Source organism: Paramisgurnus dabryanus, chromosome 17, assembly GCF_030506205.2.
Source record: "Paramisgurnus dabryanus chromosome 17, PD_genome_1.1, whole genome shotgun sequence".
NCBI classification, from domain to species: Eukaryota; Metazoa; Chordata; class Actinopteri; order Cypriniformes; family Cobitidae; genus Paramisgurnus; species Paramisgurnus dabryanus.
In genome coordinates, this window is record NC_133353.1 from 8,045,697 (window position 1) to 8,071,039 (window position 25,343).

Sequence of the window (25,343 nt, forward strand, 5' to 3'; positions counted from 1 at the left end):
GACCGTCATCTGACTCATCAGTGTTGCTTCCTCTCATAAGACCTGGCAAAGTCTGTGGGATATTTGACGGTTTGATTGTCTGTTTTACAAATTTCATAAGTCCAGTCCCTTGTGAAAAATAACACTCCGTAAGCCGCTTGCCGGTATGAATTATATACAATTTACCATAGAAGGATAAACACATTGTTTATATATTTTATGCATTTGGCAGACATGGCTTATAGAGTCCATTTCAAGCTATAACTTTTTTCAGCTGGTGTGTTCCCTGGGTTCAAACCCATGACCTTTTGCGCTGCAAATGCAATGCTCTACCACTGAGCTGTACAGAAACACGTTTCATGGGCATTTCCTTCACCATAGTATATCTCTATAGGGCGCTTTCGACAGGATTAGCAACCCGGGGGTTAAGTTACACCTCATTTCGAGGTATGTTCTTATAGAGCCTTACAATTATGGTAACACACATGTTTCTATGAAATTCTCAGACCCGGCAAAGTCTTTGGGAATTTTGGCAGTTTGATCATCCGTTCTATGAATCCTTTAGAAAAGATATAGCCACCAAATTCAGATCAGAACATTTGGTGGATGTAGCTTGACAGGATGTGTTGTAATTTTTTACACATCTTTTTGTTTTATGTTTTTAACACATTATGTGCAATTTTAACACATTATGTGTCAAAAATCTTAAAATCTTTGTAATTTGCATTTTTTTACAGTAAATAAAAATTTCTAATGCCCGTGTTCTTGTGCTCTATGCTCATGGTTTGCTGTGGTGCCCAGCCATTTATTTGCATAAAAGGGGGCTGCACAGTTCAGGACAACAGAAAATGCACAAACCAAACAATGTTTACATTGAATTTAAATTGAGTTTAAATTTCACAAACATGAAACTATCCAAACTCAACAAAACAATTTGAATTCATAAAGAATCATTTTTGATAAACAATTTTAGTTCTGTGTTGGGTTGCCAAATGATCTCAAATTTCCATCTTGGATTATGTGGCTTATATTGATTGTGTGTATAATGAGGTTTAAATAGTTAATGCTATTTTATGATTTAGAGCTTTGTGATGTGAGAAACACAACATGGCAAAACTAGAACGTTTCATAGACCATCAAGGCTGTAAGACTGCATCAGAAGCTAGTTTGCATATCAGTGAAATTCATATTTCTGGGAAACAACCGTCGAGGAAACAAACTCTGTCAACAACAGGTCCATTCACTCATCTTCATAAACAAATAAAAGAACAAAATAATATCTGTGCTCTCAAAAACCTTTTTAAAAATACCACAACTATATTGCATATTGTTTTGCATGTCCTTATCATTTTCATACTTTACTGAATCTTGTAGGTAATTTATTTTCTACACAAAAACTGATACTATACTATCTTTATCTGCATGATCAGTGAGTGTATATCTGAGCCCTATATTGCTTCTGTATGTGTGTGTGTGTGTTTGTAGTTTTACTGTGTGTGTGACTACATAAGCTCATGCAGGTAAAACATACTGTTGTAAAACATTCATTTACAATGCAAATCCACAGACATGACATTATTTTTAAAAATAGAAATCAAACAAAGGGCCCATTATATTATTTGGAGGTCAGGTTGATACATAAATGACCATGTTTACTTGTTTAGACCCCAGATGGTGGTTGCCAGGGTGTATGCAAAAAGAAATACAATACAGAAATACAAAAGAGATAATATTATGAGATCCTCAGATCCCACCCTGCAGTGAAGTTTGTTTTTTTATAGATGACAACCTTTGCGTGGGAACCGGCGTGCGCAAGTTTCCAGCCCTGTTTTGTGCATACGCACGCTTTATAAAGGAGGCTCCTAGGGTTAACTGGATGATGTGATATCATGTTTTTCTCATTATACCATTTTTAACTGTTGTCTTAAACTGCTGATTTCTATGGACAGTTGCCCCGCCTGCCATTTCAAAAGTCTGAGAAACCAAAACAAATATTTGTATTTCTTATTTAAAAAATACTGAAAATGTATTCAAGCAAACTAGGTTTTATAGAATAAAGTTTTTTTAATAGCACCCGGACACAAAAATATGCATCTCATGCTCTTGACCCCTTTATTGAAAAAGTAACAAATAAAACATTCTTGTTTCTAACCGTAACAGGCATCTGGTGTATGCTGCAGAAATATTGTTCATTGGTTTTATATACAGCCGCTGCGAATACAAAATGATTTGAATGCATAATACATACACAGTATATTGTGAAAATTTACAAACAAAATCTAGTGCAAGTTTGCAGGTGAATCCGAACACCACTGTGAGATTCTTGTTGCTTTGTTCTAGACCGATGTCTCGTGCTCCACGTATGATGTCGGGTGAGACGGCAAAAATGTTTGTCTCACTTCTGCTCTACCCGATTCCTCCTTTACATTGCCGTTAACTTCTTCAAGTCCATCGACCTGTTTGAAGCCATTTTATGATGAATAAAACCACACAAACATGCATTTATAGTAACACCTTTCTAAAATCTTACCTTGCGTTCAGGAGTCGATCTACAGCAAGCGCTCGGCTTCAAAAGCTTTAGCAGAAAGAATTTTGTGTTGGCCACCACAGGATAAACTGTGCCGGCGGTGACATCATTTATTTTAGTTGGGCCTTGCAATCAAATCAAATATCATATATAAAGTATAAGGAATCTTTTTACCTGGCAAAAATCATAAGCTTTAACAGTGTGTGATGAATTGCGTAAGTTTTGAAAAACCCATCCCTAAATATGCTAAATTAATAGAAACATAAGTTGCCTTATTTACTCTCCAGTGTCTCATTATGAATAAATGCGGTCAGGGTCATAGTTTACCTGTCATGAAGCTAAAAATGAGTCCAATGAGTATCACGATGGAGGAGTTGAGCGCACTGTACCACATGTATGAGAGAGAGTAGAGCCCATGCAGTCCTAAAGGTCCACTGATAAACAAACAAACAAACAAACATATTAATCCTTAAAACACAGAGTACATAACAACATACAATAATTGAGGATAAAGATTCAACTCACCTGCTTTGATTCTGGGCAGAATCTATGGTGGCAGTCGCAGGTGTGATGGTGATGTTCTCATAAACACCCAGTCCTGTGTTAGTAGAGTTTAGTTGATGACCTTCAACAGGGATGGACATCCGAGTCAAAAATCCACCAATACCAATCCAAAAGGCCATGACCAGACCTGCAGCGAGTCCTGTTATAGCTCCCTAAGAGTCAGAAGTAAGAAATTCCTCATTTATCTACAAAATTCCTGTTGAAGATCCGACTGCAGTGATCAATCAGTGTGCGTTTATTTGCTCGACAATTTTGGACCATGTGAGATTGAAGCATCAGAGATGTCAGAAGGTTTAAACTCTATACACATACAAACAGTGAATGAATGGATGGTACTTACAATGCTATTAGCACACGGGAAGAAGATTCCAAGACAGAAGAGTCCGAGCAGAGGCCCCCCAACCATCCCAAAAATACTGAGAGCTGCCTTTCAAATATATAAGAGAGATTAATACAAAATCACAGCAATCATCATCATCTGACGCAACTTTTAAAGGGACCATGACAAAAAATCTGACTTTTTCCATGTTCAAGTGCTATAATGGGGTCCCAAGTGCTTCTATCAACCTAGAAAATGTGAAAAAGATCAACCCAGTAACTTAGTTTTGGTAAACCATTCTCTACAAGCACATGAAAAAATGGGTTGTTGAAATTTGGCTCTCCTTATGATGTCATAAGGAGCTCTTATTATAATAATACCGCCCCTTAATCTGCACTATCCAACCACAGCACTGCCATTTAGTGCAGAGAAAAGCACAATTGAGAAAACCCCCATCATTGTGATCAGTGTTTGAATTTCATCAGCTCATTTGCATGTTAAAGGACACACCCAAAATAGCACACACCTACAAAGTGGCAATTTTAACATGCTATAATAAATAATTTATATGGCATTTTGAGCTAAAACTTCACATATATGCTCTGGGGACAGTAAAGATTGATTCGACATCTTAAAAAAAGTCTTGTGCCATGGCCCCTTTAAATGGCACATTTCACAAGACTTTAAGATAAATCTTTGGTGTCCCCAGAGTACGTATGTGAAGTTTTAGCTCAAAATACCTCACAGATAATTTATTATAACATATGAAATTTGCCACTTTGTAGGTGTGAGCAAAAAATTAGCCGTTTTTGGGTGTGTCCTTAAACATGCAAATGAGCTGATCTCTGCACTAAATGGCAGTGCCGTGGTTGGATAGTGCAGATTAAGGGGGCGTAATTATCCCCTTCTGACATCACAAGGGGAGCCACATTTTAATGAGCTATTTCTCACATGCTTGCAGAGAATGGTTTACCAAAACTAAGTTACTGGGTTGATCTTTTTCACATTTTCTAGGTTGATAGAAGCACTGGGGACCCAATCATAGCATTTAAACATGGAAAAATTCATTTCTTAACTTTTCAAGCACTAACGTGTGCGTCAGCCAATCAGATTCCCTTATGCAAATTACCTAGAGCAGAGCCAGCCAATTATGTTTATGCAAGACGGGAGAACATAGGAGCATGCACTGTAAAAAAAATAATACGCTGGATTTACTTTAAAAATATAGTGCATCATTACTTACCTGTAAAACAGAACTGTTCATCAAATGGACCACATAGGCCATACCAAGACATATGATCCCATATAATAAAGCTAAATAAGAAGAAAATCAGACATTATAAAACATGCAAAGCTTCATTTATTCATTCTGTAATCGACTGAGAAAATGTCTGATAATAATGCATCAGTGAGAATATAGAAACTAGACAATATAGTGTGGTTATATGGAAATAAACCAACAGGATCACGTCTCACCCAGAATCTTGGATACCAGAGTAGCTTTGGCTTCGGTCATAGAGAAATGGGGTTTAATGAGATCCACCATAGTCACGGTGGCCAACGAATTAAATGCTGAGGATATTGTACTGTAAATTCAGATGGGAACAACATTGATGACATGTTTGTACGTCACATTTTATCAATCAGTTTCTGTCTACACAGCAATTCGTTTAAAAGCAGTTTTGAATCATGTACAGCTCATATTTCAACCCAAAAATCAAAAACAAACTTTTTTGTATTTTAATTTTTATCACTGTGATATTCATGCCAATTACGCAACCTTTATAATATTGTTTTTCTATTGAATTATAATAAATTAATACAACATATTAATTACTATGATGCTTTAAAGATACTTCAAATACTTTATACAACAGATACTTTAAAAACATTATTATTTTAAGAAAACAGCATTGATAATTTGGGAGTATGCAAAAAAAAATGCACCATGAAGTTAAAACACCTTGGTTTTGCAAAGTCAATTCAACATACTTTTTTGACCTGTGAATACTTGACATAACTTATAAAAACAAGTCAATTATATCATATTTTGAGGTGAACTATGACCCAGACCTGTTCTTAAATGCTTTAATTTAATTGGTGGCTGCTACCTTAGAGATGCACTAAACAAACATGCCACAAACAATCCAGGCAGTCCAGGAAATTTTTGCAGCATGTCCATAACAAAGTAAAGGACCATCTGGAATACAAAACACAAACTAGAATCAGACTTGAACGATTTGGACTCGACTAAAACACTGATCAGAATCACATGTAATACTAAATTGTATGTCTGTGCCCTTCCAATAGCAAGTAATACTGTACTAACCTGATCTTTAGACGTGAAGTGAAGCTTTGATTCATCAACGTAACAAGCATACATGACCAGTCCCATTAAACAACTGAGCGTTAAAGCCACCTGAAGACAAGGAAATACCATATAGCACGACCTGAAAGACACACGTTGTATATTGTGACAACCAGACTCCAAAAAACCCTTTGGTTCTGTGTGCTGATGAAGTGACGCTTACATCACAGCTTCTTTTTCCGTGCGAGAGCTGAGGTAGCGCTGAACCTGCGCCTGGTTCACTCCATACAGAGAGAGCATCAGGAACACTCCTCCAACCCCTAACGTCCAAAACGTGTGTCTCACCGTTGGGTCTGGATTAAAACTGAATCAACAGGGTCATTAAACATCGATCCATATGACATCAGTCAAAACAGGAATGGGTCCTTATAACAGTAACATTTTGAGGTTCCCCTTACAAAAATGAAACATGTTTTTTGCAGAGGTGGACACTACTTGAGTATTTTAAGTACATTTTCCAAGCATCTGTGCTTTATCAGAGTTATGAATACTTAAAAATTAACTTTTATGTAGAAAGTAAAATACTTAAGTAGTATTCGCCTCTGTTTTTTTGTAGTCACCATGTTGTTTTAGGTGTGCTGATTACCTTTGGTTTTACTACAGTAACCATTGGTTTATTTTGTGGTAACCTTAGTTTAACTATAGTAGCTGTGGTTTTTCATCTTAACTGTAGAAAAAAACAATGGGTAATCTTTGTAAGGGTATCCAGAAATGTGTCATTGCAAAAATTTGGTTTAACTGTAGAAATGGCGAGTATTTTTCTTAGTGAAACATTTGCATTGCATTTTACTTTCATAACAGGATACTGAATGGGAACAAAATGTTGGGTGGGATTTATTTTTTATCCACCAAGCGCGAGTGATTTACAAGTTAAAACAACACCAAAGAGTTTTTTTTCCTTAAAGTAACGTTTCCAAAAAAGTTTCAGTTGTTCACATTCGCTTTGCAGCCCTCTATCAGCCAAAACCGCACTAAAGAAGTTTTCAACCGTCGGGTCACGGTCCTGTAGTTCGAATGAAAACTACAAAAACTTTCTTTACGGCAGACCTACAATCCAATCAGAGCCGGCTTGGCTGCAGTAGGATAAATTATTTACGACAGTGGTAATGGACAAATCCGCTTCCAACCTGTAGGGGAGCAAAGAGCAAAAACTCTTAAGTGTTGCTTTAAATCAATGCAAAGACACGATTAGGTATTCTGCGGCGCGGAACGCGTTCCGTGCGAATTGAGCGTTAACATTTTGGGTTTACTCGCTTCATTCACGCGTGACAGCCACACGTGAAATTCTAGTCATCGAGACATTCACGCGGAAATTCGCGTCATGGGAGGGGCTTCTGCGACTCCGCTCGCATCCTGTAATCACGTCACTACTAGAGCAAGCTCCTGATTGGTTAACGGCATCTTTTTTCGCCAAAGTTCAAATTTTTCAACTCATGCTTTTGCCGCGGCAACGATCAAACTTGCGCGAATGAGGCGGAAACGTGTCTACCGCGCCGCGCTAAACGCCTCATTCACGCCGCGAGACCCCCAGACACGCATCAATGCATCTTCACATTGACTTAACATTGAAATCACTCGATTAGCTGCTGATGTTATCTTTACTGTATATGACAAGTGGGTGGAGGGGGTTAAACTTAGGCAAATTTAGTCATGTTGACTTTAAAGTGGACACACGTACTCAATCCCTGAGATACGACCGCCAGCTCTGACTTTAACCCAGACATCAGACAGACCGCCGGCCTTCTGTACGCCCACAATGATGACGGCCAGCTGACCGGTGAACATCACCACCGTCTGAAACACATCAGTCCAGACCACTGCCTTCAGGCCACCCTGTCCGAGAGAAACACACATACATCACATACTGTACTATTTCACATACTTTGTGTGACTAAAATGCGATGTATGTATGTGCATGACTGTTGTCTTACTAGTGCTGTATAAAGAGTGCACACTAATCCGGTGGCCAGAACTGTTCCCCATAAATGAAAACCTGTGACTAGAGACAAGCAGAGCAAGAATTTATTTGTGTTTATTTATTATTAAAGTTACCACTGTATCTTCATAAAGTTACTGTAATAATAATAATAATAATAATACCTGCATTCAGTGCAAGAGCAGGTGTGTAGATGCCGATACCCATATAAATGACCTGCAAAGAAAACCATATGCATTTATTTATTTATAAACATATTTTCATTATAGAGAACAAACATAAAGCTTACCATCTGAAAAATAAACGTAACTGTGCCACACACACGCACGGCTTTGCTAAATCGTAGCTCCAAATACTGTGAATGAGAATTAAGCAGCAATGACAAATCATTTATTTATTTTCTGAATACGTGTTTGCTCATGCAACATGTGACACTATGCTAGCTACTACAAAGTCTTTAAAATGTCCTGCTCTCTAGGTATAAGGTCCCTTAATATGATGGCACAGGGAAAGGGATGTACCTGGTAGGCACTGTTGAGATGAAGCCTGTACAACAAAGGAATGAAAATGTGTGCCGGTATCAGGAGTCCCAGGATATAAGAGCAGCCAATAAACCAGTACTGCGTGCCATTGGCGTAGATTTCGGCAGGTGTGCCAATGATGGCCACGGCCGACTGGAAGGTGGCCATGAGAGACAGAGAGAGAGGCAGGCACTTCATGTTTCGATCAGCCATTAAAAACTCCTGCGTGGTTCTCTGACGCCCTCCGGTGAAGGCGTAGTACAGCCCGATGGACATGGAGGCAACCAACAGCAGAGCAAATATCACATAATCGATAATGCCAAAGTATTTGTGATCTGTGGAAGCCATACTGACGCTCCAGACATAAAGGTGTCATTAGATTCTCCACTGTGTGATCCAAAGAAAGATCATAGTCATCTGTCCGAACTTCTCATGACAACCTGAAACATAAGACAAAGATCAATAAAGACATTTAGTCTATACGTTGAATAATAACATAACTTACAACTTACAAAAGCAAGTAAACATGAAAAACTATATTATTTCTAAAACATATGTGTCATATATACCACAGTACTATTACAAAAATTATCCATAGTCATTTTTGATCCTGAAATGTGATCCTGCCAGTGAAATCCAGGCTAAAGTCCCTATTTATGAGATTACGAGCGTCAATGTTTGATTTCAATCTTTGCCATGATCTTAGTTAATATTAAAGGTATCAAGGTTATTTTTTCACAGAATGTTCTTTGCATTATGTAAAAAACAGTAACGACAAAAAATTATTTAGTTTTCACTGACATAGTAGTTTAGACATTTATTTGTACTAAAACCATTGTAACCATTAATTAACTACACCTTCACTTTATTTGTTAAACTGGGGTGAATCAAATGGCAGTCAATTAACAAAAAAATGACATTTTTTTACTTTTACTACAATAAAAACGTGGTTAATATAAGCTTTATCACACATTACATTTCCGGCTAACACAGGGTTAACAGTGATTGGCAAGTGTTTTCAAACGCACGAGAGGGAGGTTTCAACTTTACCCTGAATGTGTGCACGAGACCTCATTTCCTTTCAAATTATTATCACAGTCGCATTTTTTTTTATATAATATTACAAGTGTTTCCCACAACATGACTCCGAAATGTCTACTTCCTTGTTATACCAAACGGAAAGTTGCGGGCGCGCGCGCTACAATTATCAGTCAATGATACGCAGACATCAACGGACACGTGCATTCAGTTTCACGTTTATTTATCATGAAAGTTTAAGTTTTCCTACTTACAAGATTTATTCAGATATCAGTTGCCACTTGCCAGCTGCAGCTTCATGCAATCCGTTCATCCGGGGTGCAGCCAATATCAACGTCCTCTAAATATTACACATGCCATCACGGCTAAAGGTTATTTCTTCTTCTTGGTTTTTTAACGGCGGCTGCCAACCAGCCTAACAGCTGTCCAAATGTTGCTAAACCACCTTCATACAGATAAACCCTGCAGTTTTACACATAATAATGACTATTACAATCCTACCTACCATAACCAAATAACCAGATTTTACTCTTTACGGATATCTGCTTAAGTCATCTATAAAATTACATCTATTATAAATGTATAATGTGCTCATACAACAAATTATAACCACGTGAATGACAGACGTACTCAAAAGCAGAGATTACCCTATCTGCGCTAATCATGCGCAGCGATAATAGGCATGAGGGGAAAATGCATGGCTGCGCTAACCGTGCGCATTGATGACGCGCATGAATGCATACAAAAAGCTTTGTTCGACTTCATGTGGCCCCGCAGAACTGAGAAGCGGATGACGTCAAAGTGCCGCGAGAACGATTCGAGAAATCATACAGAGAAGTCTAATTTTGACTCGCTCTCGCGGTACTTTTACGTCACCCCTTGTCAGTCCAAGCCTATTGCTTGGCGGCGCTAATCCTGCGCGGTGATGATGCACATGACGCTTTGTTTTGGTTTTAGCTTCCGAGGTTACGCACGTCACAACAGCGCGGCAGTTTTTTGAAAATTTGTGTCGCATTTAGTAAAATATAAAGTAACAAGCATTTTTAAAACAGCAAGTAAAAGTCAAAGCGATGAATGACCAGACAGAACAAGGTAAACTGATGGCAGTCTATTACAATCTCAACATGTAAGGGCCAAGATAAACAGCATGTCATCTTTTATTCTCTCTCTCTCTCTCTCTCTCTCTCTCTCTCTCTCTCTCTCTCTCTCTCTCTCTCTCTCTCTCTCTCTCTCTCTCTCTCTCTCTCTCTCTCTCTCTCTCTCTCTCTCTCTCAGGCTGTTTGTATTTCATGTTCCTAAATATAAACTATTGTGCCTAAATGCCTTGGGACAAATCAATTTAAGCTACAAGCTGCTTGTATACAGAATCGTTTTAATGTAGCTCCCAAAATGTAGCTAATGAAATTGAAAGAGAGCTCAAGAGTGAAGTTTGAATGTAAGATTAAAATATAAGTCTAGATTTGTATAATCACTACTCTGTATACAGTGCTAAAGCAGTGGTTCAGGGGGGCCGCAATATGGTGCCAGGGGGGCCCCAGTTTTATGACAATTTATAAAATGCATTAATTTATCATGAATTCTGTGTACTTAAACCTAAAAAAATAAGGCTACTAACCAACAGCACTACTTTGTATAATTTAATATGTTTTGTTTAATAAAAATTTTAAGTTTTAGAACTGTTTTTTGTCATAAATGTTATTTTATTTATGGGGGCCACGAACGAATTTGCCATACACAAGAGGGGCCGCACACTGAAAAAGTTTGAGAACCACTGTGCTAAAGTATGGACTATTCTAATATTAAATAGCCAGTACGCTTTGTGCAGGTTTTTAAAAATGATAAGGATGTTTTGCACATGCCCTGCATTTTGACATCATCATAATACTTGCTTTTGTAATACCCTGCATTGTTTCATTTCTATAACTTGTGTATATTTATATTTAAGGTGTCCTGAGTCATTTGATGGCTCTGGAGAGGGGAGGTTTGGCACAGCAGGACCAACATCAGTCTGAAAGATTAGAAATGCTTAAAGTCACAGCTGTTGCCCTCCGTACCAAAAGAGATGAGCTCAAGCATCAGGTTCATGACATCAAGGTAAGAACATGACGCAGTAAAGAAGTCCAAACCGGCCGTTCGCTGTAGGCTTTGAAAGGGGAATTCTGTTAAAGAAAATATATCACCTGGCTATGACCTTTGAGCTTTATAATTTTGCAGGTATTATTTATGCTCTAACAGCAACATTACACACTAACTAGGGTTTAAAAAATGGGATCAGGAAAACAACCTTTAATATAATTATAAACTGTTTTGCGGGCCGGATTAAAGTGCCCCGCCGGGCCTACGGGCCCTAGGTTGGGCACCTCTGGTTTACTTTGTTAAAATGTCTGATTTGCTTAATTCAAAAGTAAAACATGGCTGTTCACTTTCAGAAGTTGTTGTGATGCTTTCTTTTCCCTGAAATTTGAAACATATGTTGGTAATATAATAATAAATAAATTGCGTATAGAATAACGCATTATTTAGCATGCTATGCATATTGCCTGTTTTCTCAATATCGCACACCCCTAGTTTGTATAGTGAAAGAGTTGCTCTCCCAAACATATAATCTTCATAATCTGCATTATTGTCATTGTGATTTAGATTCTGCGAGATAAAATGAAAAACGATCTTCCTTTGGATGACAGTTCTGATGGTTCTGTAGAGGTACAGAGGTCTTTGTTAAACTCTTGGCGAATGCAGTTAAAAGACCTTCAGCTTGCCCATCACTTAATTGGTAATTATGGAAACATGCAAGTATTGTTCATGAAAATGAGTTAGATAAGTTGTAATGTAATTTCCATGCTGTATTTTTCAAACCTTATCCTTTTTTCTTTCTTTCTCAGGTGGTTATGATCTGGTTGAATGTAAAGATGGAAGAAGCATTTGTGTGAGTTTTCACACAGGATTTGAGGGTGTGTACTTGGACACGTATAACATGGAGTTGGATGTGAGTCGTACCGTGCACATCTCTCGCCATAACGTCCCCCCTTCAATCCCACTCGAGAGACTCGTCAAACAGAACCTGCAGACAGACCTCAAAGCTTTTCTGCAAACGCTTAGCCAGTATCTCAACGCTTTAGCCGCTCGCAGACAGCAGATCTCCCTTATCAAGGTATGACGCGTGTCATCTGCATGTCTTTCTGTTGTCTTGTTATACAGATGAGTGAGGTTTTAGAAGATGTGGACACTTATCTAAGTTTAAATGTTTTTTTCTCTTTGTGACAGGAGCTGGTTGGTTCTGTGGAGATCATGGAGAGCAATCAGTTGTGTAACATCCTAGTACTGATGTGTAAAGCTCAAGGCGAGACGTGTGTGGCTGTTTTGTGCACGCTGGAGTACAGAGATCTCACACATTATCTCCCAACACATGTCTGCATTGAGAGTGAAGGTATAACTCATCTCTGGAACAGGAAAACAGCTTTTGCAAACTTGGTTCCCTTTTTGTTTTTAGAAACTTTGCAAGAGGATGTTAAAAATAAGTGATATTTTATTGCATAGCAAACTTTATACAATGGAATTACATCAGTTTTCATTATGACTCTGTTATGCAAATATTATAACGTAAAAATGCATCAAAAATGTTTATTATTAAAAGCTAGTGCATGGCGTTAGTGCATGGCTTTGGTGTTGCCGACTTTGCATTTATACATTATTATGTTTTTTTGTCGAGCACACAATTTAGATTGATGTGCGTGCTTTTGCCTGCTTTTTATGCAAATATTATACAAATATTGTTTTCTTCTGCTTGCAGACAAAACACTGTCAGAATCTGAGCAGTGGCAGGATAACCGGATGCTGTTCCTGGAGTCTCCAGCACACACTGCTCTATTGACAATGAAAAGGATGGAGAGCATTGTTTAAATGAACACAATAATGGACCTCTAAGAGCTCTTTTAACAGGGAGGTGTTATGGGGATGCCACAGATTTGTATTCTGTTAAGTTTACAGTGCATAGATGTCAACTTTTTTTTTTTACAAAAAAACCCATAACATTTTGTAATTAAGTAATGCCATTTGACTGGTATACATTTTTAAATGTGCTCTATAGTGTCCAGAAAACACTTGATTTTCTGCCGTAGCTTTTCTCTCTGGAGTTGTTTAAGTGTTGCTATGTACCATCTGTAATACTCTTCTTGTTGCATGAGCTCTTTTTCGGAAATGCTGTCAATCAAAGCCAAGTCTTTCAGTTGCAGAAATGAAAGCTGGCCACTTTTTGAAGCTTTGAGTTTCTCTGTCATTAACATTTGCAGAGATGAATCGCATTGCTTTCCTGAAATTATTGCTGATTTAGCAAACCTCTGTCCTTTATCATCTTCACCTCTTGCTGAAGTTAAGACTTTGAAAGTCGGAGCAGATTTTGAGGTGCGACTCTCTTGTGGATCGTCTTTTACCATCCGGACCTCCATAATATCCCTCATAGTGTTGTTTACTGTGGCACGTGGCTCACACACCTTTAAATGCAGCAATCTTTTGTGTTCCTTCAATACAAACTCTCGCTCTTGTTCCAGAAGTCTGAGGTTGATTCTGTGTTTGGCGCTGATGTTGTGTAGTTTCCACTGCAGCTGGATGTCTTCTCTGTGGTTGCGCAGTTTTACGTCTATTTGAAGGAAACACTTGGGTCTCTTGAGGCTTGGCTGGGTTGTCATATTGAGATGTTAACCTTCAAACGAATGCAATTTGAACTCAGATAAAGACATTTCAAATGTCTAGACAGTCTTGAAATATTTTACAAACAAACAAACACATGGCCACACTTATATGTATATAGATGTTAAACTTAATAAATAAGAAAAATGTGATGTACCTCAAACTGCTGCCTATGGTTTGTTGTCTTGTAAGAGCATTTAGTAAGAATCTGCTGCTATGACACTTAAACATATAAACAGTGTACTTAGTTTCTCAGGTTTCAGGGTATTACATTTCATAGACAGTCACGTGAACACTATTGTGGTAGAAATAAGTGGGTAGCTAAAGATTTACCTATGAAGCAAATTACAAGTGAATGAATAAACTTAACCTTCTAAATCTTTCCCTGGTATAGTGAAATTTAATTAATTGTTTCACATAATAGCTCCTGATCTTTTAATTTTGATACTTTTTTAACACTGCTTTGATTTTTTTTTACCCTGGATGTTTTTATGTTTCAGTTGTCTTTATGGAAATAGTTTTCATGTAATACTAGAGTAAATATTATTAATTTTTATTTGATCTATCAATTTAACACTGTTTTACCTCACCTAAAAATGAGATTTTGGTGCCGAATGTCAGTGACAGACAATATTACACAATTGAAAGTTTTTACGAAAGTTGTTTTAACTAATGTGAACTGTTTAAGGTTTATTTATTTATTTATTTTTAAGAAAAAAGGAACATTGCATATAAGAGGATCACAATGTGCTTATTACATTCAAATTATCAATAGATCAGATCAAAAGGAAGAATAAAAATAAAATAAAATAAAAAACAACACCATGGGAACATTTATAATAAATCAATAAAAAAGTTTCAAAAATTGTATACATTCACTTTGCTTTTATTATTTCTAAGATTTTTAATAGTTTCAACATAATTCCTTAGATCTGTTATAAATAAAATGCTGTTGGGTTTGTTGTTTGCCCATATTTGATTGTGTATGTGAAAATGACCATATATAATCAATAAGTTGATCAACAAGTTTTCCTCCACACAGTTACTTTTGTTATACAAAAATATATCCTTTAACCTTCATCCCCTACCAGGTAATTGAATTTTTTATTTTGTGAGTTTGAATATCAGGTATTCCAAGCCAATCCAGAAAGACTGAAATATACATTGATAAAATAAATGTTTTATGGATTCTACTTCCAATTTGCAAAAAAAATTGAGTAACCTCTATATCTAAAAAAAATTACTTGCTTCACTGGATATATTAAGTTAACCAATTTATAAGTAATTTCTTTAACCTTATTGGTGAGACAGTATTTATTTGATAGACCCCCTGACCTCTTTTCATTCAATCTGACTATATAAGGAATTCCAGCATGGTTTAATTTCTACATAAAGTTCTTAAAAAAAGTTATACATTTTTTTCTAGAATATTTGCTCCATTGATACTTAACTGAGTGTTTAAGATCATGCGGTGTTGAACAGACCGAAAGGTCTTTGACATCAAAGTACCGCGAGAGCATAGCTTTACAAACACTCTCGCGATATGTGATGTCATACACCGATTGTTCTGCGCAGTACAGCAGGAACTCGAACATACCTTTTTTATTTTAAGTTTAAATATTTTTTATTGTAGAACTAATACATATAAAACCAGGGTAGAAATAATAATAGTTGTATCACTGACAATCATATCAATGAAATTAAAAACGAAAGCAACCCGAACCCTCCTTCTGTGTAACTTTTTGAACTGTTGATGTCATATGTGCGTTTCAATTGCGCAGAAACAGACACTAAAATGAACAGTTTGTGTAAATATCGCTGAGTTTATGTAGCATGATTTATAACTTTAAATGCTATGTGTAACATAAGTATGTTCTGATAGTATATAGATTACGTTTATATGTGTCATTAAGACATTTATGAAATTAAAAGGAAAACATTTTTGTGGTTGTTTTGTTATGTCATTATGTCAACAGACCAAATGCCCAAAGAGAATCAAGTAAGTAAATCATTCATCGTCTTTTAGAATTACTTTTATAATATTGAATGTTCTTAACATTTGTTCATATTCATATTGATTTTTTAATCATTATATATCATTTTGTAGTCAATGCTGGCAGTATGTGTGAATGAAGCAAACACACTGTATTTAAAACAAGTTCCCCGGCCTGAGGCTAAAGATGGACAGCTGCTTATTAAAGTCACTACAACTGCTCTGAACAGAGCTGATCTTCTTCAGGTAAACATTATTATAACACAGCTCTGTACAATTTTGTGTCCTGGACAAATTGAACTCAAAACATGATATTTCATGTAACTTAACAGAAAAGAGGCCTTTACCCGCCTCCACCCGGAGAGAGTGATATCTTGGGTCTGGAGGTTAGTGGGGAGATCGCTGGCATTGGTCCTGGGGTCCAGACGAGCTGGAAACTGGGAGACACAGTAATGGCTTTGCTCGGAGGAGGGGGTTATGCCGAATATGTGGCTGTTCCAGAAGAGCTTGTCATGCCCGTTCCATCACAACTCACTCTCTGTCAGGCTGCAGCCATACCTGAGGCCTGGCTCACTGCTTATCAGCTTCTGCACCTCGTTGGTAACTTGACTGTGATTGACAGGCTTGAAAAAAGTGATGCAAAATCTTTGCAAGTCTTGAAAAAACATTTTCTAGTTTTGCTCAGCTATAAAATATTTAGTTGTTTTTTCATTACAAGTGATATGCAACAACTTGCCAGAAAATGCAATTTACTCAAGTTTTTAATAAAAAACTTAAATAAATAATAAAACACTGAAAGTTATATAGCTAAAATACATGTTTTAGATTCTTTCTAGGAAAAGGCTTGTTCTGTAAAAAATCACAAAGTTAATTCTGTTATTTATAAATACATTATAGATATATTAGATACAAAATAACCAAGTGGCATTTAAAGGTGCAATGTGGGACTTTTAGAAGGATCTCTTGAAAGAAATGCAATATAATATTCATAACTATATTATCAGTGGTGTATACAGACCTAATATAATAAACTGTATTGTTTTTATTTTCTTAGAATGAGCCGTTTTTATCTCCATACACTGCGGGTCCCCTTTCATGGAAGTCACCATTTTGTGCCGCCATGCTTCTACAGTAGCCCTGAATGGACAAACTGTTTTATAGAGCGTGTTTTGTTCCCATTTTGTCTCAGACTATGACTTGTTTGTCCTGTGGCAGCTACCGTAGCTTCTCTATGCATTTCGAAAAGGTGGGGTGAGCTGTGGACTGAGCTGTCAGTCGCCATTCACAATCTCACAACTAGATGCCGCTAAAAATCTACACACTGGACCTTTAACTCATTCCCTGCCAGCCTTTTTATTTAAAGTTGCCTGCCAGCATTTTTTGTGATTTTCACAAAATGCCTTCCAGTAACATTTTCTTCTAAAAATATATAAACATACAAATATATCAAATTTAAGAACAGACCCTCTGTTTTCCCAAAACGGGAAAAAAACCGTTTCATCCTATCTTTATTTTTTTCTCTATTTATAAACTCTTAAATATGAGATAAATGTTTAAGTAATGGCATTTTTGGTTACACAGGAGTGTAAAATTAATAAATCATTTTTTGCTACAGTTTTTTTATGAATTGGAAAAGTGCGCCATCTAAACACGTTTTTTTCATGCAAATATTTTTTTCTTAATTTAGCGAGATAACTCGTAGCGGGCAGTCAGTTAATTTATAGAAATATAAAATAATTTAAGTGTGTTTATAGTAATGGGACACATGTGGGAGCTGAATTCATATATCAATAAAATTTTAACACAAGTTGGTTCACACAAGTCAAAAATTTTAAGTAAGTTTTGAGAAAAGTACACACCTCGATAAAGGCTTGCTAGTCACAACGTATCGGCATGCTGTAGCCTGTTTGATTTTAAATGCTTGAGCCATGATTGAATGTTTTTTCAATACATCCGAGTGCCTTTGAGTGATTAGTTTTTCTAAGTGCTGAGAAAAGGTCTAGCATCATTCATCTGCACAATCCACTTCCTTTAATATTTTGTTATTTATTACAATGACATTTAAGTGCTTATGTGTCCTACTGATTTAAAGTGTCATTGTGTTTCTGTATAAGCTGTGATGTGTTAATGCTGTGTTGTGTATGTTCTTCATAGCCAAAGTGAGACCGAACGAGACGGTGTTGATTCACGCTGGAGCGAGTGGAGTTGGTAGCGCTGCCATTCAGCTGGTTCGATTGTGTCGTGCCGTTCCGATAGTAACAGCAGGAAGTTCAGAAAAGTTACGTTTCACAGAGCAACTGGGCGCAGCTGCAGGAATCAATTACAGAGAGAAAGATTTTTCTGAAGAGGTTTTGCACTTCACTGAAGGTCATTATCTATATATGCATTATTTCTCAAATGTTTTATCATCATCCACTTTGAGCAAATCAGTCGATCCTAACTAACAATAGTTGTATAGAAATTACTGTTAATAGTTAAAGGGACAGTTTAAAAAATGATAAAAATTCAGTCATCATTTACTCATCCTCGAGTTGTTTAAAACGTTTATACATTTCTTTGTTCAACTGAATAAAAAAAGATATGTTGAAGATTGTTTGTAACCAAGCAGATCTGGGGCACCATTGAATTCCATTGTAAGAGAAATGAATACTGTGGAAGTGAATGGTACCCCAGATTTGTTTGATTAGTAACATTTTTCAAAATATCTTTTTTTGTGTTCAGCAGAGCAAAGAATTTATACAGGTTTGCAGAAAGGTGAGGGTGAGTAAATGATGACAGACTTTTCTTTTTTTTTTTTTTTTTGGTGAACTATCCCTTTAAATATAAAAAATGCATTTGTAAATCAGTATAAAATTCACACTGTATTCCTGCAGGCAAGGGTGTTGATATAATTCTGGACTGTGTCGGTGGATCTTGTTGGGAACAGAACGTTCGTAGTCTCGCAGCAGATGGAAGATGGGTGCTTTATGGCACATTGGGAGGTAAAACGGTGGATGGAGATTTTCTTGGCAAGCTTTTAATGAAAAGAGGGAATCTTCTTTGCAGTCTCCTCAGATCAAGAAGTTTACAGGTAGGTACATTTATTCATGAATTTCTGTCACTATTTACCCTGTGTCATTTTAAATCACTATGCTGATATTTTAATTAATGTCTAATGTTTAATTTGATATATACAAGTTGATTTGTGTTTTTATTTTTAGTATAAAGCAGAGCTTGTAAGAAGTTTTACCGAGGAGATTTTGCCACATTTCCAGTTAACAGATCCACCGCTGTGGCCTGTGATTGACAGCACATTCAACATGGACAACATTGAAAATGCCCATCGACGTATGGAGGCCAATAAAAATATTGGGAAAATAATTATAAAAATAGGAAAATCTTGATCATTTAATGGAATCTACTCTGATTTATCTCCTGGCCTGACCCATGGCACTGTTTATTTAGAGCAAGATTCAGCATAAACTGTATCATGTGTCATTTATAATATCATTTTGAATAGGATTTAACACCGTCAGAGTTTTTTTAAACCAGAAGACATCACAAGACTCACATAGATAAGTATAGTGCCAGTGCAAGAAAATACATAAAATGTATCCTCATTGTTGTAAAATGTAGGCCTTGTGTTAAATATTAAACAACACATGTGTAAGCCTATAAATACCTCAGAGGTGTTTATGAGGGTGGTTTCAAAGTTCCAGAAATAGACATAAAGTCATTGTATAAGTGGTGCTGGCAATATTCTAAGGGTTAAGAAGTTAAACTAAACTGGGCACTCGTCCAGACCGTTTACCTGTCTTCAGTTTGTGATAGTCCAGCTTCTTGTGACCCTACATAGATGGATTTAAAGTCAGCAAAGGTGGAAGAAACATTTCAATCATTTATACCAAAATCTCAATCTGTTAGTATTAATAATAATTATTAATCTTATTTTTACAATAATATTTTTTATTTGTATTAATTAATTTGACATTTTTACCTTTTTTATTATGTTTTTGTCCTTTTCCTTAATTTGTGTTCTTTGATAATAATAATAATAGATGATCTGAAGGGCTCTTAAAGCACCAGAGATTTAACATTCATGAAAATTATGATGATATTTTGTAGTAAAATATAATGAGTATACATCTGATACAAGCTGCACATCATCTAACAACTATTTGAATGTTGAATAAAAAAAAAGAATAAAAGTCTTCTTGAGATACAGGTGTATATTGATTGTCTTTATATGTCAGGTTTGTGTGAGATTGAGGTGCTCCTCTCAGTCAGTGAGTTTGTGAACTTTACGTAAGAGAAACTTTATTTCCTGCTTCCTGGTCTAAACTTTAGTCATGATGATTGCGTCAACTCGGTTCTGTCTTTAAACATTCCGCACATTTTTCGCAAATAAATCAACGGATAATGTTAGCAAACACCTGCTTGTCTTTATAAACGGTAAGTCGACTGCTTTCGTTATTCATACGATCATTTAATCTATTTATGCCTGATCTCAAATCAGCGTTATTGAACTTCAAAAGAGCGCCAAACATTATTACAATGTAACAAACATTTAATGTAACAATGGAGCGACGTAAATGTATCAATAACTCTTACGGCTGTCGACATGAGAATGAATAAGGCTACTTCAGCTTTGTGCAATTTTCTTATCTTATTCACATAGTGAAACTATTTACAAGGTGAACTATTTCTTGTTTTGGTTTAGTTGGCTCTACATTTGTAATATGTGTTTCTTTCAGACTGGAACAAGCTAATATTGCCCCACCTTTAGTTAAGAGCCTAAATGTGTCGTCACAGGTAAGATGTTGTGTGTATACATATGAAGTCAATATGGTTGTGTGTATGCTAATAGAAAGAAAAACCTTTATGAAGATGTACATAAAAATGACAGTAAATCTCTCCATTGACTTCTCTTCTTTATTTTACAAAGGTTTTATAAAAACTGAAGAATGACAGAAGCGAATCGACCTCAGCGTAAGCTGTCCAGAGCAGGAGTCAGTCTGTACAGTACATTAGGTCTGGAGAAAGGTGCTACGGCTGAAGATATTAAGAAAGCGTACAGGTGTGTCAACAAATCACAATGCATTCTCTGCATGACTTGATGGATTTCACAAGCATTCTTTCACTGTGTTTTGTCCAGTTGTCAATATTTTTATAAATTGATGTGTTGAATAAATACAGCATACTTGGGTCGGTTCTTGCCTGTAAACGCTGTATTTGATCCCTGAAGGAAACTGGCATTGAAGTATCACCCAGATAAAAACCCAGACAACCCAGAAGCGTCTGAAAAGTTCAAAGAGATTAACAATGCCAACACCATTCTCACCGACGACACCAAACGACAGATCTACGACGAGTACGGCTCTATGGGGCTCTACGTCGCAGACCAGTTTGGAGAAGATACTGTCAAATACTATTTTCTAACGTCCAAATGCTGGTTTAAGGTGAAGTGTTTATGTATCTGTGCTTGCATTTTTGTATGGTTCACATACATATGCAGTAGCAAATCTAGAGCCGAATCTCAACTTGTCCTTTGTGGCTCGTGGGCGTGTTACAGAAAAATCTTAACTTTAATAAAATCTTATCTTAACTGTTTGGTAACCATGGTCATTTTAGTTAGGACCTCATTTAAGACAAAAGCTGTTACAGAATAACGTTCCTAAGTGCATCATCTTATCTCAACAGATAAAACTTGACAAAACATCCTAAAAACGCTCTTAACTTTAGGGTTACCCCACGGGTGTCCTAACTTAAAACTTAAATGAATGCCAGCTAAAAACAATCACATTATGATAGATCCTAACTTAACATAACATATCATATCTTAAGTTAAGATAGAAAGTTTCTGTAATACAGGAGAACAGGTGGAACACTAGCCACCAACCTGGAGAAAAAAAGTCAATCTAAATATTATAGTGAAAATTTAGGTTAAAATTGAGATTTGCGTGCCTTATGATGATGTTGGGTTTAGGTTTTTTATAATAACTGAAGGTTCTTTTTCAGACTCTGCTTGTGTTTGTGATGTTCTTCTCGTGCTGCTGCTGTTGTTTGTGCTGTTGCTTCTGTTGCGGAAAGTGTGGAAGTTCAGAAAATGAAGATAATTTTGAGTATATGGATCCAGAAGAGCTCGCGGCCGAGATGTCGGAGGAGCAGAACAAAGGTGAGGAATGGAGACATGGACATACTGTTGCTGAGACACTTCTTAAATTAGACACACAATCTTCAAAAATGCAATTTTATGCTTTCTAGGCAATGACACGGTTATCACAGGACAACCAATTCCCTGTCCAGCCCCTGGAAATTCAGGTAAATATGTATTTTTATATTTTTCATCAGAGCTCCAACAGTTACTGTAAATCATGGTACACTTTATTCCCTGATTCTCCAAATTTCTTTGGAAGTCAAGCAAGTTTAAAAAAAAATTATTTTGGTTTTGTCACTTTTTATATTTCAAGCCATTTTAAAAGATAAAAGTTTTTTAAATAATTTAATTTATAGTAGAGAGAGGACAGGAGAAAATGGAGAGAGAGAGTGAGAGAATGGGAAAATGGCACAAGCCGAATTCAGCGTTGTCCACATGAGCCCCACAGCTAAATGTATGGCACTGTATGAGGTTTTCTAAATGTTGGTCAGGAATCACTAGTGGGTCACACAGTGGGATCAAGTGGATCACGCAAACTCACTTGGTTGATGTAGCGAAATACACAAAAACTGTTTTGTCCTGTTAATGACAATGGAAATGGTTTTTTGATATCATGTATTTTAGGATTGCATTTAAACTTACAATAACATTAAGAATATAAACTACTTCTTCTAAAAGAGCGTTTCTTTTGATATCTCTAAATGTATTTTTTCTGCATATTTGCATAAATAAATATTTTGGTGAGTCCAGAGATAGATTATAGCTGTCTAAGAAGGTCGCATGATGAAAAAGTTTGGGAACCACTGTGCAAGGCGAAAGCTTGGACCATACAGTTTTTGCTTTTGCTTTGTTATTACGGATGATATTGATATTTTGTGTCTGTTCAACAGATCATCCTGTGATTGTTGGAATGCCCATTCCTGAATACCAAGGTGAATATCAGCTACACTTAAATGATTAATTAACCTTAGCACCTGAAAATCATTTTATCCAACAAAATGTGACCGTTTCTATTCATCTTCATTCTCTAAAAGGTATTTTTCTGTGTTTTCCTGTAGATGGACACTATAGGATACACATCCCTTCAGACACACATGTGGACATGACACAATAATTGTCCAGTATGATGTGTATTAAAGTCCTGCTGAAGCTTTCGGTTTCTGTATTGTGGTTTAATCTCAGTGGTTTGTATTACACGCGACGTCTGTGCAATACTCATTTTGTCTCGGTCGATTTTTGTTTACATCATTTTAAAGTTTATTTTCAACATTGTTATTTGCTTAAATGTTCCGATATATTTTTATTGCAAAGACACTTTATTTTCTGATGCATCAAAATGACCTGAAGAATGACGGTCATAATGGATCACAGGTCTGTTCTTATGGAGTTGCAACTAACCATATAACTGTGGATATAAGACGACAAAACCAAACATGGTAATATGGTTAATAAAACAATATTTGACTCAGTATTTGTTTGATGTGTTAGGCTGCTATTGTAAATCACACTTCAGTAACACTTTACAGTAAGCTTCTGTTTTTAACATCAGGGTTAACATCAATAACATGTTTTATTCTGATTGGTTAAGAAATGTTTCACGGGTATGTATTATTTTTTGATAAACTCACACTTGACCTGTCAAATAAAATGACCTGTTAAAATGATGTATGAGCAGAATAATTGACTCTGGTCCGGTCCGGTATCACCAACCCTGGGTTTGCATTATTTTCAAATAATTCAACGGACCATTATCAATTATTCATAACTTAACTAACCTTAGTTATACTGTACTACATATTTGATGAAACACAACAGGCAGATTTTCATGACGGATGTTTAATTTCTATAAAATGTTTGTTGTTGCTGAAGCTGTGTCGATGCAGTCTGATACACAAAACATTCAAGTCTTTGCTATCTGTATGTACATGGACCTTTTATCATTTGAGTCATTTGAAATGTAAAGTACCATTGTGAATGACGTATTTTCTGTCTGTTAAACAAGCGCTTTGTCAACTTTACTGAACTTTGAGTCGAGCACTGAACTGACCATGACGGATAAATAAAAACAAAATGAATATTATCATTTACTCTCATTTCGTTTCTCTTTTGTTTTGGTCTGTCATGATGGTAATATTGCACAGCTTTAGAAATGCTTCGTCTAAGATATCTTTGTTTTGTTAAATCATTGGCATCTAAGTAAATTAAGAAATTATGAAATATGAATCAATATAATTTAACCCCTTAGGTGGCGCAAATACCCTTTGAGTGGGGGGGGGGGCGAATGTGATATACATCTTCAAATTAATATAACTCTGGCATTTTTTGGTCTACATATTAAATATAAAATTGTTATAGCAGTTTACATTTATTTTAATAAATAAAAATAATTCCATAACATATTAATTTTATAAATAAAATTATAAAAATGTAAACGTTTCACAAAAGTAATAATGCAAGCATGAAGCTATAAGTCTCAAGTAGTTCTGATCCAAATTTCAAGTTAAAATCACAAAAAATTAGGTGTGTGTCACAGTTTTACCAACAAAGGCCACTAGGTGTCAACGGTTTGCTGCATATTCTTGTCACAAATTATTAAATTACTGTCACTGCATTATTATTACTGCACAAAGGTTTTGAAATGTAATAACTACATTCTTAGAGCTTTCCAACAATATATAGTTTGTCAACATTTTTGAAGATTTATAATAGGATATAGTTTTATGAATATATAATAATTAATATGCATTCCTATGGGGGGGCGCCATGTAACAAAAAACTGTCACTACATTATTTCTATCATCAGATGACCTTGAAATATGAAAACTACATTCTGAGAGCTTTCTAGTGATATATAGTTTATCAAGATTTTTTAGGTTTAGAGTAGGGTTGTCGTGTTATGTAAAAACAAATTAGGCCTACCTGTGGCCCCGTGACATTTTAGAAACGGACTTTCACTACGTCATAATTCTCCCAAAATTGCAATGAAATATGAAAACTACACACTTAGAGCTTTCCAACAATATATAGTTTGTCAAGATTGTTTAGGTTTTAAATAGGGTATTAGTGCCATACATATGTAAAAACAAATTGAGTCCACCTGTGGCAGTGTGACGTTTTAGAAACTGACTCTGACTGTGTCGTAATTTTCCCAAAATGGTGATAAAATATGAAAACTACACTCTTAGAGCTTTCCAATGATATATAGTTTATCATGATTGTTTAGGTTTGGAACAGGGTATTAGGGCGCACTCACATTATCCAAACCAATCCAAACCA

The 25,343-nt window shown here is 36.1% G+C and overlaps 4 protein-coding genes across 6 annotated transcripts; 3 read left to right on the forward strand and 1 right to left on the reverse strand.

Moving 5' to 3' along the window:
* Positions 1-1,626: 1,626 nt before the first annotated feature.
* On the reverse strand, positions 1,627-9,912 carry slc5a6b (solute carrier family 5 member 6). Of its 2 annotated transcripts, none has more exons than XM_065254654.2 (16): positions 8,784-8,824; positions 8,215-8,654; positions 7,983-8,048; positions 7,858-7,909; positions 7,689-7,756; positions 7,436-7,590; positions 5,921-6,061; positions 5,719-5,839; positions 5,501-5,589; positions 4,866-4,975; positions 4,633-4,703; positions 3,411-3,497; positions 3,032-3,222; positions 2,834-2,940; positions 2,510-2,631; positions 1,627-2,435 (listed from the first exon to the last, which is right to left on the reverse strand). In XM_065254654.2, the coding sequence occupies exons 2-16, from the start codon at positions 8,560-8,562 to the stop codon at positions 2,316-2,318; spliced, it is 1,848 nt and encodes a 615-aa protein (XP_065110726.1). In that variant the 5' UTR covers positions 8,563-8,654; positions 8,784-8,824; the 3' UTR covers positions 1,627-2,315. The 2 variants fall into 2 exon arrangements, with proteins under 2 accessions (XP_065110726.1, XP_065110717.1); XM_065254645.2 differs by lacking the exon at positions 8,784-8,824 and adding an exon at positions 9,507-9,912 and having other exon boundaries at positions 1,628-2,435.
* A 296-nt stretch (positions 9,913-10,208) lies between these two features.
* Positions 10,209-14,280, forward strand: cenpo (centromere protein O). The gene is made up of 6 exons (XM_065249088.2): positions 10,209-10,344; positions 11,198-11,346; positions 11,893-12,025; positions 12,135-12,403; positions 12,517-12,679; positions 13,043-14,280. Exons 1-6 carry the CDS (start codon positions 10,323-10,325, stop codon positions 13,150-13,152), a joined length of 846 nt encoding a protein of 281 aa, XP_065105160.1. The 5' UTR covers positions 10,209-10,322; the 3' UTR covers positions 13,153-14,280.
* A 1,413-nt stretch (positions 14,281-15,693) lies between these two features.
* Positions 15,694-20,025, forward strand: tp53i3 (tumor protein p53 inducible protein 3). 2 transcript variants are annotated; one of them, XM_065254675.2, is made up of 7 exons: positions 15,694-15,937; positions 16,046-16,177; positions 16,264-16,531; positions 18,086-18,298; positions 18,656-18,691; positions 18,805-19,001; positions 19,132-20,025. In XM_065254675.2, exons 1-7 carry the CDS (start codon positions 15,905-15,907, stop codon positions 19,312-19,314), a joined length of 1,062 nt encoding a protein of 353 aa, XP_065110747.1. In that variant the 5' UTR covers positions 15,694-15,904; the 3' UTR covers positions 19,315-20,025. The 2 variants fall into 2 exon arrangements, with proteins under 2 accessions (XP_065110747.1, XP_065110753.1); XM_065254681.2 differs by lacking the exon at positions 18,656-18,691.
* A 258-nt stretch (positions 20,026-20,283) lies between these two features.
* On the forward strand, positions 20,284-24,150 carry dnajc5gb (DnaJ (Hsp40) homolog, subfamily C, member 5 gamma b). The gene is made up of 8 exons (XM_065254692.2): positions 20,284-20,362; positions 20,665-20,722; positions 20,856-20,987; positions 21,156-21,369; positions 21,929-22,085; positions 22,175-22,231; positions 22,958-22,999; positions 23,126-24,150. Exons 3-8 carry the CDS (start codon positions 20,875-20,877, stop codon positions 23,179-23,181), a joined length of 639 nt encoding a protein of 212 aa, XP_065110764.1. The 5' UTR covers positions 20,284-20,362; positions 20,665-20,722; positions 20,856-20,874; the 3' UTR covers positions 23,182-24,150.
* Positions 24,151-25,343: the final 1,193 nt, after the last annotated feature.

Excerpts from the sequence above, each read along its gene's own strand:
- slc5a6b (XM_065254654.2), bottom strand. The coding sequence starts at position 8,562 with ATGGCTTCCACAGATCACAAATACTTTGGCATTATCGATTATGTGATA. Across the intron at positions 7,591-7,688 it reads GCACTCTTTATACAGCACTA|GGTGGCCTGAAGGCAGTGGT; the intron begins GTAAGACAACAG and ends TCTCTCGGACAG. Across the intron at positions 3,498-4,632 it reads TGAACAGTTCTGTTTTACAG|GCAGCTCTCAGTATTTTTGG; the intron begins GTAAGTAATGAT and ends TATATTTGAAAG.
- cenpo (XM_065249088.2), top strand. The coding sequence starts at position 10,323 with ATGAATGACCAGACAGAACAAG. Across the intron at positions 10,345-11,197 it reads GAATGACCAGACAGAACAAG|GTGTCCTGAGTCATTTGATG; the intron begins GTAAACTGATGG and ends TTTATATTTAAG. Across the intron at positions 12,680-13,042 it reads TGTCTGCATTGAGAGTGAAG|ACAAAACACTGTCAGAATCT; the intron begins GTATAACTCATC and ends TTCTGCTTGCAG.
- tp53i3 (XM_065254675.2), top strand. The coding sequence starts at position 15,905 with ATGTCAACAGACCAAATGCCCAAAGAGAATCAA. Across the intron at positions 15,938-16,045 it reads AAATGCCCAAAGAGAATCAA|TCAATGCTGGCAGTATGTGT; the intron begins GTAAGTAAATCA and ends ATCATTTTGTAG. Across the intron at positions 18,299-18,655 it reads GGTTTTGCACTTCACTGAAG|AGCAAAGAATTTATACAGGT; the intron begins GTCATTATCTAT and ends TGTGTTCAGCAG.
- dnajc5gb (XM_065254692.2), top strand. The coding sequence starts at position 20,875 with ATGACAGAAGCGAATCGACCTCAGCGTAAGCTGTCCAGAGCAGGAGTC. Across the intron at positions 20,988-21,155 it reads GATATTAAGAAAGCGTACAG|GAAACTGGCATTGAAGTATC; the intron begins GTGTGTCAACAA and ends TGATCCCTGAAG. Across the intron at positions 22,232-22,957 it reads TCCAGCCCCTGGAAATTCAG|ATCATCCTGTGATTGTTGGA; the intron begins GTAAATATGTAT and ends TCTGTTCAACAG.